The sequence below is a fragment of the Rosa rugosa genome, chromosome 2 (assembly GCF_958449725.1).
Source record: "Rosa rugosa chromosome 2, drRosRugo1.1, whole genome shotgun sequence".
In the NCBI taxonomy this organism is placed as follows: Eukaryota; Viridiplantae; Streptophyta; class Magnoliopsida; order Rosales; family Rosaceae; genus Rosa; species Rosa rugosa.
The window spans coordinates 7,134,878-7,152,647 of NC_084821.1; the positions used below are offsets into that span (position 1 = coordinate 7,134,878).

General features: G+C 37.8%; 2 protein-coding genes across 2 annotated transcripts; both read left to right on the top strand.

Moving 5' to 3' along the window:
• The first annotated feature begins 9,184 nt into the window (after window positions 1-9,184).
• On the top strand, window positions 9,185-14,374 carry LOC133732178 (phosphatidylinositol/phosphatidylcholine transfer protein SFH13-like). The gene is made up of 15 exons (XM_062159663.1): window positions 9,185-9,449; window positions 10,344-10,455; window positions 10,672-10,975; window positions 11,093-11,192; window positions 11,466-11,732; window positions 11,849-11,926; window positions 12,027-12,131; window positions 12,220-12,269; window positions 12,345-12,444; window positions 12,560-12,658; window positions 12,754-12,852; window positions 12,958-13,105; window positions 13,288-13,673; window positions 13,753-13,827; window positions 13,981-14,374. Exons 2-15 carry the CDS (start codon window positions 10,449-10,451, stop codon window positions 13,999-14,001), a joined length of 1,839 nt encoding a protein of 612 aa, XP_062015647.1. The 5' UTR covers window positions 9,185-9,449; window positions 10,344-10,448; the 3' UTR covers window positions 14,002-14,374.
• Window positions 14,375-15,756: 1,382 nt separating this feature from the next.
• Window positions 15,757-17,739, top strand: LOC133729038 (GPI-anchored protein LLG1). The gene is made up of 3 exons (XM_062156513.1): window positions 15,757-16,053; window positions 16,169-16,225; window positions 17,128-17,739. Exons 1-3 carry the CDS (start codon window positions 15,939-15,941, stop codon window positions 17,490-17,492), a joined length of 537 nt encoding a protein of 178 aa, XP_062012497.1. The 5' UTR covers window positions 15,757-15,938; the 3' UTR covers window positions 17,493-17,739.
• The last annotated feature ends 31 nt before the right edge of the window (window positions 17,740-17,770 follow it).

Consider the following 17,770-nt stretch of genomic DNA (forward strand, 5'->3'; position numbering starts at 1 on the left):
TTGATCATGTTACAGAGTTTCAAATTTTTTTAACGACTAAATTTGTTTGTCCTGTATTTGAAGATTGAAATGCGGGATATCATATGCTTTAGAACATTTTTGAAAAAATTATATAGAAGTTACTTTTAGAAATAATACTGATCACAATAGTGTGTTGTGTTACACACATAGTACATTTAAACGTGTGAAATGACTTCCATCCGTTACTCTTAATCAAGAAATTCACAAGTATTCAAAACTAATTAGTATATAGCGTTACAAATTAATTAATTAAGTACAATCTGAATTTTGTGCTAACATTTCGAGACATTTAATATTTCGATAATCAACCTTATCAGAGTGAAATAGCGTCTATTATAAGATTTTTGACACGAATTATCCTAATCGAATCGTTTATGGGTTTATGAAATTCAGTTTACGTACCTATAGTAAAGGAAAGGGAGATATACACCGAGTATGATCGGAGACTCATTGTCAGATCCAAAGTGTGATTCTTGCTGAGCAATATCTTCTAGCTAGCTAGATAGCTGCAAGCCTGCAACAAAATCTTGATTGTGGGAATCTAATTGATTGTCGTTTTGTGGTGTTTAGGGTTTATTAATGGAATGTCTGGGGTGAATAGATGCAATACCGACACTGGTTAGACGACAACACAATACGCAGAGAGGGATGTAGCAGAGAAAGAGACGAATGAAAGGACAATAAAGAAAAGAGCTTGCCTTAGGCGGGTCTAAATAGACACAGTAGGGCAAGCTAAGCTCGCAATAGAGCCAGACAGGTATGGACTATAGAATGAGTTGTTAGACGGAGAGGTCCTGAAAGTGACCTAAAACTGCAACCCTTTTGGCTCTGGGGTTGAAACTGACCTGACCTTCCTTACCGACGCGAGCTCCGAGAGAAAAAAGAGTACGTAAGTAACGTAACTGGTAAGCTGGGACGTACTTTGAGACAAGACTTGGAACGAAACGAATGAAACCCTGGAATCCAATTTCCGAACAGTGCCATGGTCAATGGTCAGTACACTAGAGTATACACTGCCGACGACTCGATCGTATTTCTCTTTCAGAGTCAAATGTGTAAACTAGCTACTTGCAGTGCACAAATGGGGGTAGTAACTATATAGCGAGGGACAACACGACTGTGTAACTAGTGCGTCATAAATAATGCCACATGACAAATTTGTTCTGTGTGACTGTGCTAGGGTTTCTGATTTCTACGCATATGATTTGCATATGATTTGTATATTTTCATAAACTAACATTTATATTTAAGAATAATGTTAAGTGAACCACTCATAATTCACATTATGTAAAGGGAAAATTTCAAGAACAGTACATGAAGTATCGGCCATTCTAACATTTTGTGAATCAACTTTCGAAACTATCAAAACGGTACATGAATTTCAAATCTCAACCTAATTTTGGTGTATGCCGTTACATTCAATGTGATTTCTGTCAAACTTTTGAGGGTAAATCCGTCTTTTCAAGGATCATGGAAAAAAAAACCCAACTAAATTGAGCGCCTCTCTCTCTCTCTCTCTCTCTCTCTCTCTCCCCTTCCCCCTTGTACTGACCGCAACCACCACACCACTTCGGCCGGACCGCCACCATCAACTTTCTGCCAGCCACATCACGCCTTGAGGAGGCAGCAACCCTATAAATCGGATCCATACCCAGATCGCAGGCAAACGAGCCAACCCAGATCTGAACAATCTGATCCGAGCCACGACATGTCGCCCCGACCTCGTCCCCATCAAACCTCCTCCGAATCTGCAACAGCACACCATTCCGCCGGCCGGGCCTGCAATTATCGAACCAATCCCAGCTAACCTCCGCAATTTCCCTCTCCCTCACCTTACTGTTTTGAAATTTTCCCTTTTCTTTTTCTTTCTTCTGGAATTCTTCTTCTCTCTCTCTCTGGCTCTGATTCTTCTTTCTATCTTTTTTTTTTCCTTCTTCTGGAATTCTTCTTCCTTTTCCCCCTTCACTCTCTTTCAGTCTTTCTTCACTCTATCTGTTTTACTCTCGCGTCCTTCTTCTTCCCCCTTCTCTGCACGTTGTCTTCACCTTATCCATAGTGCACTTCATCCCAAACACCTTCCTTCTCCCACACCACCGATCTCAACACTCCACCCACAACCAGCCACAAATCCACCATGGTCAACACCAGACCTCAAGCCATACGCCAAATCGCTGCCAACCACCAACCAATCGATCCATTAATCTCGTCCCCTCTCCCCCTAACGGCGACATGTCCTTGCCCAGACCCGAGGATGATCCGGTCCCTCTCCGATCTAAAACCAATACCCATTCTCTTAAAAAAAAAAAAAAAACAATCTGACTGCAGCTCCGACGACAAAGAATAGTGGGTAAACCTCAAGTTTCAACCACCGGGAAGCCATTGACTGAAAATGAACGGAGAAAATTGGAGAGAGAAGTCTGGAAATGCGAAAAGAAACGGAGCTGAGCCACAAGAAACGGAGCTGAGCCACAAGTTATGGGTCCTTGGCTGGGTTTGCTGGGTTTGAATGGGGAGGGGGGGAAGAGAGAGAGAGAGAACATGAGTTTGCTGGGTTGGGTTTGAACGGGACAAAAGAGAGAGAACATATTGTTTTTTTTTTTTTTAAATTTCTCTCTCTTCATTAATTATTAATATTAATAATCAATTAATACGAAATTAAGAAGTGACTGAATTGCCCATTAAAGTTTGACAGAAATCACATTGACTAACGGAGAATGTAATGGCATACACCAAAATTAGGTTGAGATTTGAAATTCATGTACCGTTTTGATAGTTTCGAAAGTTGATTCACGAAAGGTTAGAATGACCGATACTTCATGTACTGTTCTTAAAATTTTCCCTTATGTGAAAGTTATTGATTCACTTAGTATTATTCTTATATTAAATAAAATTTTAAAATTAATTCTCGTGCTCGAGAGTTTTTTTTATTTTTTTTTGAAATGGCTCGTGCTCGAGAGTATATATGCACACATAAAAGTCAAAACTTCAATTCATTTATTTTATACGAATTAAGTTATGGATTTTGGTTAACCCAATTTTTCCATCTTTCATTAAAAAGAGTTGACCGCTTCCTTTAATTGATATATTGATAGTTTACATAACTCGTGCGTGCATATGCATACATGACCAAAAAAAAGATCTCATGCGTGCACTAGATCGATGAAATGGTCGGGTGGAGACTTGTAACTATCATGCATTCTGTGCATGCATTTGGGGTTGGCTTAATATTTGTTCATAGTGAAAATAAAGAAATGGGTGGATGACTCGATATCATATTCTCACGCATTTTATCTATTTCACGAGTTGGGCAACTGGCTTAGTTTGTCCCTGCAATGGCTCACATATAGAGGGAGATAGATTTTGTGCAATGGATTGGCGAAGGGTTTTACACAAAAACGTAGTGGGAAGAATGACAAAGAAACCATAAGAAGATTTCTATATATATTAACGTTTTGTATTGGCATTGCCGCATTGGTGTCTGGTTGCATTTTACGTGATGCACTATCTATACCAAACTTTGCTTTTCTTATCTTCTTATTTTCTAGCTGTTCACCCTTCATATTCAAATGACTGAAATGAGTGGCATACGTGCATGGCCTTTTGCGATTTGGATTAATCATTGAAAGCGTGTAGTACTTAAAAGGGCTATGCGCAACTTGATGACCCAATCGACCTGAATTCTGATTGTAACACCAAACTTATGTAAAGCTAGCTTTGTAAAAAAATTGAAGCTTTTAGTGGATCACATACATCTTTGAAGATTTTGCTTTAGCAAATATATGCTTTCGTTCGTATTTATGATGATGAGTCATTAGTGAATACCGATCAGACATCAAGTGATGCAACATATAATGATTTCGACCAAACCAACAACAAATCAAGAAAATGATATCCTTCTTCTTCTTTTTTTCTTTTTTTCTCTGAGAGGTAATCAAAATAATACACATTTAATGAATTCAAGTATAATTTGTGGTACACGAATATTTATAAAATTGGTTAAACAAGTGTCAATATAATCTTCAAAATCGATTTATCGATTGTGTTTAATTACACAATTTGCCGTGTTTGAATATACATAAGTTCAAATTGAAATTAACTACAAAGAATTTGCAATTCTTTAAAAAAACAATACCGACTTTGTAATGTGATGTCCAAAAATTCAAGATATGATAATTTTTTTTGGGCCATCATTTTGATTATTAAAATATTTGTAAACATTTTAAACACATGGATCAAAATAGGAATACGAAAGATAAAAATAACTGTTATATTAGGTTAATACTTGCATAATTGCAAGTGACATGGCATTACGTACATCGTACAAAGTATCATACAAATTAGTATGTCACAGTGGCGGAAATTAATACACACTTTTCTTCATCTTTTCGTTTGTATGAGAATAGAATATTTGACTTGCACAAACAAAGGCAACCTTAAGATCGAAGAATAAAATGCACTAGGAAACAACATAGAGACTTTACATTAGTGAGAGAATTTGCCGTGCCAACCTCTAACACTCAATCTCATGATTACAAAATGAAGACGAATCTTACTCCAATTTGTTTGGCTAGCTTTTTCTAAGAGTCTTTTTAAATGTACTCAACAAATTTCTAAACATACGCAGCTGATTATTTATAGGACTAAATACTGTTTAGTCCTTTAACTGTTGCCCTAAAAACACTTCAGTCCCTGACTTTTTAATTTCACACGTTTAGTCCTTATACTTCAAAATTTCAAACCAATAGGACCTTGCCGTGACTTTCTGGCCAAAAATTCCGTTAAAGCGCTGACGTGGCAGTATCTCCGCGATAAAATGACTATTATACCCTCCCATCATTTTTTTTTATTAATTAATTCTTTTCTCTCTTTTTTCTGTTTTTTTTTTTTTTTAAATGTATTCTTTCTTTCTTTTTTTTATTTTTACGGTCGACATTATAGCACCCTCTTCCTTCTCTTCCTCCTCTCTCTCTCTTCCTCCATCACTCGTCACCATGCTGCCGCGCCGGAATCACTTACCAAACCCTTCTCTCCTCTACTCAATCACCATAGTCCCCTTACCTACCTAGAAACCCAGAGCCACCAAACCAACCCGACCCGCCCCGACTCACCCACTGGTGCACCCATCACAACCAATCGTCGATCCCATCGATTCGCGCAGCTCCGACGGCGACTTCTTCTCAGATGCCGCCTCCGATTCCGACGATGACGTCAGCTGTTTCGATTTGTAGATCGAGATGGAGAGGCTGGGGCGCTTGGAGGCTAGGGTTTCTGATTTGGGGTTTGGTGAGGTTGAAGCAGGAGTTGAGGGAGTGGGAGCGGGTGGCATCGTGGGTTGTGCTGGTCTGAGCGGCGGCGGCAGCGTCGTGGTCGATGATGAGAGGGACGGCGGAGAACTAGTGGGGCAAGTTGGTGAGCTTGATTTTCCAGAAGCAAGGTGAGGAGGTTTTGAGTTTTCCAAATTTGGGGATTTGGAGAGAGAGAGAGAGAGAAACAGAGAGATAGAGAGAGAGAGAGAGAGAGAGCTGGCCACGAGGCTCGGGCCAAGGGAGGGCGAGCACCGCCGAGGGCTGAGCGAAGGTGATGGCGCCGCAGAAGAGGAACCCAATTTGGGGTAATTTTGGTTGTAGAGAACAGTGTGTGTGTGAGAGAGAGAGAGAGAGAGAAGAGAGAAGAGAGAGAGAGAGGCCCTTGGTGAAGATCAGGAAGAAGAGAGAGAAATTTGCCTATTTCCCTGAAAAAAAAAAACAGAAAAAAGAGAGAAAAATAATGGGGATATTTTCAAATGGGGGATTCCCCGCCCCGCCCCAGCGGGGAACAGGTTCCCCACCCCCGCCCCCACTCCCGCATTTGCCATTTTCTCTATATGAACTTTTTTGGTTTTCTATTTTGAAATTTTTTATTTTATATCTTTTTAGATTTTTTTTCCTTTCCTTTTTTAACAAAAGATAATGCACAAATCACAATTATACGAAGATCCAACGGTCGGATCCTCACAGATCACCTAGAGGATCATCTTTACCGATTTATACGATGATCCAACGATCGGATCCTCATGGATCTGCATTAGGTTCATCCTCTCAAAATTATACGAAGATCCAACGGTCAGATCCTCACAGATCACCTAGAGGATCATCTTTACCGATTTATACGATGATCCAACGATCAGATCCTCACAGATCGCCCTTAGGTTCATCCTCTCAAAATTATGTGAAGATCCAACGGTTGGATCGTCCCGGATCGCCCTTAGAATCATTCTCACAAAATTATATGACGATCCAACGGTCGGATCCTCACGGATTGCCCTCAGGATCATCCTCTCAAAATTATGTGAAGATCCAACGGTTGGATCGTCCCAGATCGCCTTTAGAATCATCCTCACAAAATTATGCGACGATCCAACTGTCGAATCCTCACAGATCTCCTTTTGAATCGTCTTTTCACAATTATACGAAGATCCAACTGTCCGATCCTCATGGGGAATAAGAAAAATTATAAAAATGTCCTGGTTGAAAAAAAAAAATGGGGAACCCGCATGGGTAATGGGAAACCCCGCCCCCGCCCTCGCCCCCACCCCCGCTTGACAAATGCGGGGAAAACCCGCGGGTACCCTGCCCCCGCCCCCTGTTTGCCCATTCCTAGTGGCATGCCCGGACCAGGCCGATGTGATTTGAAGCCTCAGCGGTTTCGTTGTGCTGGGGTATAAGATTTTGGAAGAAAAAAAAATTCCAGGTAAATGTTTAACAATGGGGGCTTAATGCGAAAATGAGTAAAATTTATTTATATTTTTTTTAATATAAATAAGTTGCTGGGTGTACATAGATTTCTGCTGGGTAGATTTAAAAACATCATTTCCTAATTAATAATTATAGTACTTTACCACACGCATTAATAAAACTTCCTATAACAAGCTCGTTTTAAACGTCTTTTTAGCAAATGGGATTTAGAGAGTTGACAAGTTAACGTACTAATAAACTGAGGGTAAGCCACCACCCTTTATACAACGTTGAAAATCATGATCTTGAGACCTACAATTAGTTTGCAATGAATCCACAAAAACTATGAAAGCAACTAATAATTAAATGTGAAATTCGAATTTTCCTACTTATGCTTATGCGGATCTAGAAATTTTATTATTATTATTATTATTATTTTTTTTTTTATGATGAAGTTCGGATATTACCTAAACTTGCATGTTTGTCAATAGTTGACAATTCAAATATAAGGTGTTCTTATATTTTAAATTAAAAAAAAAACAAATAATATACACTGATATTATGTTACGGGAGAAACAAATTTGATTTAAAATATACAGCTTTGAATTCACCAATGCTAATTACCTAAATAAAAGAATGATCCTATCCTATGAAAAAGATGATTTATTTCTTCCTTGAGTGGTTCGTATATATATCTACTAACCTAAATTTTTAAAAACGGTTCATAACAATCGTTCGTGCTTAATTTCATCCCCACATTTGTGATAGCCGACATGCACCAATTCCCCCTCTTAAAATATCCAACAGTTTCGGAGTGATTCCGATTGATGGCGCGGGGAAACAACGCAAGAACCTTGTGATCGATCAATAGCAATCGTAGTCATGATCGAAGCTGGGAATATGAATCACCTCCATAATAATAACGCTGCCATTGTTAGGTGAGCCATGCAATACCTATACAGTATACACAACACCGTACGGCGTCGTATCTGCTGCTGTTGTGAAATGTGAATGAACTAACCACCTTCAACCAACTCCAGGAATTCCAATGATGGCGATGAAAATTTAACCTAGTATTAATTAATTAATGAGGGCCGACGCAATAACATTGATTATTAGGGGTTCTGGGAAATTCTGAGCCGCAGGATTATGAGAGCGTGCGTAGAATTATTGACCCATCATGGGTTTGGGGACTGTGATGGTGATGGTGTTCATCATGAGACTTGTACTATTGCTAAGCATATAGAGTAATGGAGGGAAGTAGGCATCGGCAGGGCTAGAGCTGCGAAAATCTGTGCCCAGTTTTATAGGGGGAAGTGAACCAAACCAAGCTTTACTATTTTGGTCGTGTGGGGAACTGTTTCCTAATATTGTTCACCTTCTTCCATGCAACTTTATTAGTTGACTTTCAATTTCTTAAATGGAATTTTCTTCCCCAAAATCTCATCATTTTGCATTTTTATAATTTATTTTGATACTTTATAGAAAATAAATACAGTTAATATAAATAATATTAAAGTAAGAAAATGTCCTTGTACTATGCCCACAAACAAAATTTTAGGTGGTTTTGGATAAATTTTTCTGTGTATTAATTTTAGTTTGATTTGTACTATGTAAAGATTAAAGAATATAAAAATTACCACCGTGAGGAGTAAGAAACAAAAACAACTCAAAATAACGTCAAATTGAAACAGAGTCATATGATTGAGAATACAGAAGGATCTGGTCTCACACTGTTAGGTCGTCTGCCGTGATTATTGGCTTGTATCTTCCAAGCAATGTTTAATTTTCTTCCAGCAATTTTGACAGATCATAAAAATGAAATTGAAGAGCGACTCGCACATGCAACCTCCTTAAAATGCACAAAACAACATCTTGAGCAGAATGTATACGTAGGGTAAAATAGCTATTGGTTCCTCCATACAGATGTTGATAGCTCAAAGGTATCCATAAACTCCAAATCCAACAGACGGAACTAAATTTTGTCATCCTTTCCCCATCAACAAGTAAAGTCCAAGAAGTAAGAACCCCAACTTCTTTTGGTTGCAACAGTCCAAAGAACCGCCCTGTAATATTTACTCTTGTCTAAATGCGATTAACCACCTTTAATTAACAGTTAAAGCACAGTTTCGAATATAATAAAGATGGCGCGTGAAGCTAAACACAAAAAAAAAAAAAAAAAAAAAAAAGGTTAAACGCGCTCGTGCTTTCCTTTGCTTTATCCAACAGCCCCAATCGTCACCGTCAGTCCAATTTTGCCGCAAAGTCCCTCAAAATATACTAATTTATTATTCCCACCCTTTTTTTTTTTTTTGTTTTAATGCGAAAGCAATAAAACCAGGACACGACACGTACACAAATCTCGGGGGACACCAATAATAAATAAATAAATAACCCAATAAAATAAAACTAAAAAGAAATTAAAATTGAAATAAAAAGAGAACAGAAGGACAGCTGGGGGAAAGAAAGAAAGAAGAAGAAGAAGAAGGAGAGCTCTGTTTTCTCTCTTTCTCTGTGGGTTTGTTTTCAGCTGCAGAATTCAAGTTTTCATCTTTTTCAATTCTCTCGTGAAAATTCCGGTTATTTTTCTCGGGAATCTCTCCTAACGGCTTTTCCCTTCGCCGTGAAATTCCGTTTCCGTTTTCTATATACCTCCTCTGTTTCCGGTTAGATTCTCTTCGCCTGAATCGGAACACGCCGATTTTGATTCCAAAGGTTAATTTTTTTTTCTCTTTGATTAAATAAATTTTGTTTGTTTTCGTTGGTTTCCGAATTGAGCGATTCGAAATCCAAATGCAATATTGTGAATGATGAATTTCCGAAGTTTCTGGAGTGTTGCGTTTTGGTTTTTTGTGGCGGGTTTTGAAGCGCGTGATCCGAGCTTAGGGCTACCGGCATTGGCCAGATTCAATGCGTGTTGAGGGAGAAGAAGGAGAAGCGTTTAGGTTGATGATGCTGTAATGGCGTCACTGTTTCTCCTTCGTCAGTTTTCTGAGCTGGAGAACGGGGTTTCGGCTACTTAGGTTGATTAGAGGGACTGAGTGGACGTGTGTTTAGGGACTGGTTTTGGAAATTTTTACTCGAACAGAGTTTTTGGTTGGTCGAATCTGTGGAAGGTGGTGATTTGGAGATGATGATGATGATGAGAATGAATCTAGGGATTGATGGTGAGGAATCGGGGTCTGTGTTTCGGATTATTTAGTTTAGAGGGAAACTTTACCTGCTTCAGATCTATCTACAAGAATTAAGTGATTTACTTTTGAGGTTTAATTAGTGATTTATGATGAAGGAGTTAATCTGGGGACATTTTGGTGTGTCATAGTTTCCTTTTCGTTTCGTTTCGCCGAATGCAGCAGACAGGGTTCAGAAATGCATATAGCATTTGGTGGATTTGGATTTAGGTTTTGTGGTTTTTAGTCCAGCTTTGGATTGTGGGGGAGTTGATTTGGGGGTTTTCGATTTTAATTTTTCAAGCTATTGTGTTATATTTCATTTTTCTGTCCTACTAAGTAATAAAGTCTGTTACTTCACTTCACTTCTGTTCTTTGTAATGAAGATGGAACTATGTCTAAATGTGAATCCTAACTCAGCTGCTTACATTTCTGACAGTACATGGTGACATGCGTATTCTAGAGTTTGCTGTGGATTTGCCTTCTGTGACTGAAATTTTCGGGTCAAAATATTCAACTAATCTTCCTCTGCCACTGGATTAAGATGTCAGGTATGGTTTCTGGTTCACAAGATGTATCTTTTTTGAAGAAAAGTTGATTGTATTCGGGGCTGTATCTGTTAGAAAAGTTGTGTAGAAGTTTTCAGACAATTATGCATTTTGTGGTGTTGAGGCTAATTTATGTTACTTATATAAAAGAGAGAAAAGGGAGGGCAAGTCAGAACGAGTATATAAGGTATGTAACCTGGTACATTTTGTTCATTGAAGGCCTAGAAGGGTGGGGAGCGCAAGATGAAATTAGAGATAGAAGATCAGATTTTGAGAATTCTGAAGAAGAGAGAAGACGTTCAAGAATTTGCAACCTCAGGAAGAAGGCGATAAATGCTTCAAGTAAGTTCACCCATTCTCTTAAGAAAAGAGGAAAAAGAAAAATCGACTACAGGGTTCCATCGGTTTCTATAGAAGATGTACGGGATGCAGCAGAGGAGATTGCTGTCCAAGAATTGCGTCAAAGACTGCTTGACAGGGACTTGTTGCCTGCTAGGCATGATGACTACCATACTTTGTTGAGGTAAGTTGAATCTCTTAGTGAACATGGTGCTGGCCCGGATAGACCTTTTTACTTCATTTTCAAATTCAGATATGTTGATTATATAGCTTAATGTTATCCTCTTCCCTCCTGATGTAGATTTTTGAAAGCTAGAGACCTTAATATTGACAAAACAATTCAATTATGGGAAGAAATGCTTAAATGGAGAAATGAATTCGGGACAGACACCATTTTGGAGGTAATGAGGATAATTTATGTTACTAATGATTTAGCTGTAGATATATTATGTATTAGACTTGAAGTTTTTGGTGCGCTAGGAAAGAGGAATTGTCTAATTGTACTACTGAACTAAGACCTTGAAATGGAATGTCATCTTTGGCAGATAATTAATTAACATCTTATGGTTGGAATGTCGTAGTATGTTCAAAGGATGCTTAGTCTGTTTTTTAATTAATTATTTGTTCCTGTCTTTGGTCAGCTCTAACTTATTATCATTTTAATGAACATGAAGGATTTTGAATTTGGAGAGCTCGATGAAGTATTGCAATATTACCCTCAAGGGTACCATGGTGTTGATAAAGAAGGGAGGCCTGTTTACATAGAGAGACTGGGAAAAGCCCATCCAAGTAGGCTTATGCAAATAACCAGCATAGAGCGATACCTAAAGTACCATGTCCAAGAATTTGAGAGGGCTCTACAGGAAAAATTCCCTGCTTGTTCAATTGCTGCAAAGAGACAGATATGTTCTACAACAACTATACTGGATGTGCAAGGCTTGGTATGCTGACACCTACATCTTAGCAATTTCTTTTTTCTCCAAGTTTGTATTGTCTTTAGCTGTGATTGCTACTTGCAAAATTTGACCCGGTAAATTGATGTTCATCTGAATTTCAGGGCATGAAAAATTTCACGCGCACTGCTGCAAATCTCCTGGCTTCCATGACAAAGATAGACACCAATTACTATCCTGAGGTAACTCTATTAGACGACTATTTGTTTTTCGTTTTCGGTCATAAAATATTTAAACTTGTTTATGAGTGATATAATTATCTAACTGTTGAGCAATATACAGACATTACACCGGATGTACATTGTCAATGCTGGTCCTGGCTTTAAGAAGATGCTTTGGCCGGCCACACAGAAATTTCTTGATGTAAAGACGATTGCTAAAATACAGGTAAAGGTTATTGCTCCGGGCCTGTAGTATCTCAATTTCCTCCTCCTCCTTCAGCCTTGAATATTGTACTAATTATCTGAATATCCAGGTGCTGGAACCCAAATCCTTATGTAAATTACTGGAGGTGATTGATTCAAGGTATGTTTACCTTATACTCTGCAATTTTCTTTTGGCAGTGCCTGTCATCTCACTGTTACATATATCTCCTTTCAGTCAGTTGCCAGACTTCCTTGGTGGATCATGTACATGCTCTGCCGAAGGAGGCTGTCTCAAGTCTAGTAAAGGTCCATGGAATGATATCGAGATAATGAAGGTATTCCTCATCTTACCTGTCTATTAGATACACTTTTTATGCTTGTTTCAGGTTTGAATATATTTACTGAACTGTTTAGTAAAAATTAATCTAAGGTTTTCATGTGTATTTCTAGCTTCTGCATAATGCTGAAGCAACATTTGTGAGGGAAGTAACCAGAGTGTCTAACAACCAGCAGATATTTGACTCGTATGTTCAGATACGGCCACTGAAGGTTAGTTGAAAATTATTATCTGTAGTTTTTGACCTGGCAATAGTTAGATGAAGCTGATGGATATAATTTCCTTTTATTTTTCACTTATTACTCAGGCATCTATCGCCAAATCAGGGTCAGATATTGATGATCCTTGTTCATCACTAGGACGAAGGAGTTCTACACCTCCTGCTTTGGCTGCAGTAGATGAAGAAGTGAGTTTTAAACTTCGGATTCTCAATATTATGTGGTTCTATACTTCTATATATGTACCGTATGTGGGTTTATGTATTGATTAATCTATTTTTATATACGTCAAGGCATCAGACCAAGGTGCTTACTACACTTGTGACGATCATTTTCCTCTGGTTGATAAATCCATCACAACTAATCTGGGACATGATCAGGACCAATCACTTGATTGTCGTATGAACAATGGTTCTCGTGAGGCAACATTAAATTCAGAAGGTACTTGTTCTTATAATCTTATTTGGCAACCAATTTTTCCATCTTCCAGTATATATATTAGATTAACAAGTTGCATAGTTGTAGATGTTGATAATAATGCTCTTTGCATAGTTGTATATACTTTTCCATCTCTGATGTCAACCTACCTTTGGCTCATTTCCCAAATTCATGGCTATTTTCAGATAGTTCGGTCAGCCATCAACTTGACACTGTTATGGATAAAATTGAGAAGAGAAATTTCCCTCGTGTGGCGAGATTGATGATATCTTTCCTGGTCAGGCTAATACCATTTTCTCATATTTTAAGATTGGAATTTTGGAAAAGGCAGAACAACAATGTTTACCCATCTAATTTGGGGGAAAGCATCTCGGATACTAATTCACCGGCACCTGAAGCTGTGGAAGAAGACCGTGTCCTTCCATGTTTACAGCGTCTTCAACAACTAGAAAAAATATACGAGGAACTCAGCAACAAGCCTGCTACCATTCCTTTAGAAAAGGATCGAATGCTTATGGAATCTTTGGACAGGATTAAGTCCGTTGAATATGATCTTGAGCAAACAAAAAGAGTATGCTATGTTTGACTGCTTTTAATAATTTTTTTCAAACCTTTAGTTGGATGTATGAAATTACTTTTTCATGTTACAGGTGTTGCATTCTGCAGTGGTAAAGCAAGTTGAGATTGCTAATTTGCTGGAGAATCTAGACGAGTCCAGATTTCATGTAAGTTTTTCTTCAGCAAAACCTTTTTCTTATCATCATTTTCAAACCAAAATATGCATACACAGTTACACACACGGAGCGAATATTTCACATTATAGAGTTTTAGCATTGTTAAGCCGAAATCTGAGATGTATATGGATATATTCTATGCAGCGAAAGAGACTGTTCTGTTGAATAGGTAATCTTAGTGGATCGGAGTAAAGAAGTATGATGCAGCTACAGCAATATACAGACTGGGAAGAGACACTTCGAATTTAGAATACAGTCTCTCTGCCCAACCCACTTTTTTTTTTTTTTTTTTTTTAATTTTTTTTTTCTTAAACCGGGCTGTAACCTTTTGCTGCTTTTGGAACAGAACAGTGCAGAGATGAAAAGAAAAGAAAAAAAAAAAGAATGAATGAAACTTTGTACAATGCGGCATCACTTTGTTTCAGAGAAATTTTCCAGTGCCATGTACATAAAGAAAATTACAATGTAACAGAGGTTCTAAGTATCTTTCAGGCCAACCACACTAATTTAATTTATACTTGCATTACCTATTATCAAATGATGCTAGAGTTGCAACATAACAAGATTAAGAAGATTTGGTCATACTTGCATCTGGTTACAACAAAAATCAGAACAATTGTTCATAGTTGAACAATAAGTGAGAAGAATCCTAGTTCTAAAATTTTTGGTCCCTTGATGATCGAGTTACTAAATTCTGGATTACTTGATGACAGTAAACACTTTCGGAGGTTAAAGCTTATTGATAAAGTGTCGTTTTGCTAAATCTATGCTACCGGGGGACCATCTTTGATCATCAACATCATTAGTTTATAATTTTTGTTCGTGGTGACAGCAGGATTTAGTTGGAATGGTTGAGCTAACGCGTAATTCCCATTAAGATGGTGACCGAACCATCTCAACTGAAATGGTTAAATTGCCACTTATACGTGCAACAATGGAAAACAATGTATAGGAATAGTAATGGAGATGTGGATTTCTCCCATGAATGAGGTAGCCCCAATTTCACGTGTCAAGCTACTTTACTCTCTTAGACTTATAATCACAATTCTGAAGAAATAAAAAAAACAAAAAAAAAACAAAAAACACAATTTGTTAATTTATTGCATAAATTTGCAATCGAATAAACGGATTCCTTATTAAATATAATATAAACTATTAAATTAAACGTCGCATGGATCCATCGTCATCTATCTAATTTCTTGTAACGTGTCACCCATTTAAGGGAGCAATATCATCATTTTAAGTCACTCGCTCATAAAATCAGTTTACATTTAGTGGACGGTCACTCTTCTTATTCACGTTAAACAAATCAGAATGATGTGAGATAGCTTGCTATGTGCCATCGACACTAAAGGGGTTGATGTTGTTCTCATTTTGATTCAAAGAACTAGAACGATGATATTGCTCCAAATGAGTGGCAGGTGAAGAGCATTCAGAAGTAAAATGTTGATAATTTATTTCTAGTTCACGATGTTAATTTCAACAACTGTCAATTTTGTGTATAAATTTACAATTAGAATCAAGTTCAAGAGAATTTTGATAGATGTTAATTTTATTCATATCACTTGGTTGATGAGGCCTGCTGAATAATTTTAATAGACTAATCCGACATCTGGTTGATGAGGTCTCACCGAAGCTCACAATTTACAGTGAAATGCCAAAATACATAAAACAACTAAGAAACCATCATTAACTTTAGATAAGGAAGAAAAAAAAACCACAATTAACTTATTAGGTTTAGATCTTCCTAGCTTTATGCTAGTCCAAAAACAACATTATACAAAAACAAAAACAAATAAAAAATAGTCAAAAAATAGATTGAAGATTAACGCGGTTAACCATATCCTGCTGTACTCCATTTTCAGTCTAAGCCGTGCTTACTTCCTTCAGGTGTGTTAGGTACTAATAGTTGCCACCATTTCTTCCTTTTTCATTTTAAGCCTGTGTATTTAAAGCACTAACCCTTTTTTCTATCTATTTTCTGGTTTTCTCTCCAGAAAAAAGGAATATAAGAAAGTCAGTAACACAAGCTAGAGGCAAAAAGTGACAAGCTTGATCTCTGTCTTGGGTTTCTTTCTGTGCTGTCCAAGAACCCAGAAAGCATGGTGTTGAATCAGAGCTCCAGCTTCTGTTTTGCTGCTCTCTTCTTCTTCTTCTTCTTCTTCATTTTGTTGGGTCTCCCTGCTTCTTCTTCATCTTCTCCCACTTTCATTTCAGGTATTGTATTGCTCAATTGAGCTGACTGTTTCTGTATGTTTAGTTGGATTGGATTCAGACAAGCTTAGATTTATCAAAGCTCTGAACTTTTTCATGTTTTTGTGTGCAAGTGCAGATGGTATCTTTGAATCTCAGGTTTCTATTGGCCGGAACCTACTGCAGGCCAAGAAAGGTTTCATTTCCTTCATACCCTTTTTGTGTTGTTTATAGATCATAAAGTTTAGTTCTTTAATCGAAATGTAGTGCTGCAAGGTGTAAAGTTAATGTTTCCTGTTTTCAATTTTAGTGTATTACAAGTATATGTTGAAGTTTTCACTAGTGATCTGTTATTGGAGAGTTGGTTTTGGATGATGAACTTAGTAATCAAGTACTTGTCTGTGCTGATGTTTCAGTTTCTGGTAGTGAAATTCAAGTCAAACTGGCTCTGAGATATGAATTGACTAGTGAAAATGAAATTGGGGATCTTGCCCAGAATTCTACTGTGTTTGCAAATGGTTTATGGGTTGATCATATATCTGTGTGAATGGGCTGTAATGGACACACCAAGGTTTACTTTAGTTTTAACTTGCATTGATGTGGGAAAAGAAAGTAGGGGATCTTGGAATCAGGCTTTAATTTGAAGCCAAGCAATTGGGGCAGTGATTTCAGCAACTTGATTATGCTGTGTAGTCTCACCTTGCATCTATGGATACCATTTGAGTTGCCCATATTCCATGTGATTGTTGAGAAGTGGGGATGCTAGTCTTCTAGTGTTTTGGCAATTATAGTACGAGGAGCTTATCTTTTGGTCCTTTGAGAAAGATGGAACGCTAGAACTAGTGGAACGCTAGAACTAGAAGCAAGCATGTTGGGGATCATAGATGGCATAGCGAAAGATAGAACAGAATAGAGAATAACATCCATGATTCAATTAGGTTCTTTTTTTGGTTCTGGAACTAGAAGCAAACCTTATATTGTTTCATCCTAGGCTCTTTCTTTGGTTCTGGGTTGCATAAAACTCAATCTTATCTGCATCTTCTTTTTGGACATCTTAACAGAGGGTAGTTGGTTTTGATGAGATTATGTCATCTGCAGGTTGTCCAGTAAACTTTGAGTTTTTGAACTACACCATCATCACAAGCCAATGCAAAGGACCACGATACCCTGCTGACAAGTGTTGTGCTTCATTCAAGGAATTGGCTTGCCCTTATACAGATGTATTGAACGACTTGACAAATGAATGTGCTTCTATTATGTTCAGCTACATCAACCTCTATGGAAACTACCCTCCTGGCCTTTTTGCCAATGAGTGCCACGAGGGGAAATTGGGTCTTGCATGCCCTGCATTACCGCCTTCAACTTTGGCTGATGATGTAAACGGGGTTCATACCACCTCCTCTCCATCTCCATTGCCAATGCTCACAGCTGGTTTCCTATTGTTGCTGTTCCGGTTACTTTGAATCTCCAGACTATTTTCCACTGATTAGTATACTCTCAAAACTTGTGAGGGAGTGACAATTTTTTCATTCATCTCTGGTTTCATCCATATTGTGGTAGGCATCCCTTGTTAATTACCGAGTTACTGAGGTTAAACATCTGTGATTTGTAATATTTAAGCTCCCTTTTGTGGAATACCTTGACAGCTACTATATGCTGCAAAATTATTTAATGCCAAAGAGTGAACCTTATACGCGTTGAAAGATCAAATTTGCAAGTTGTTCATTTACAATTTATGTGT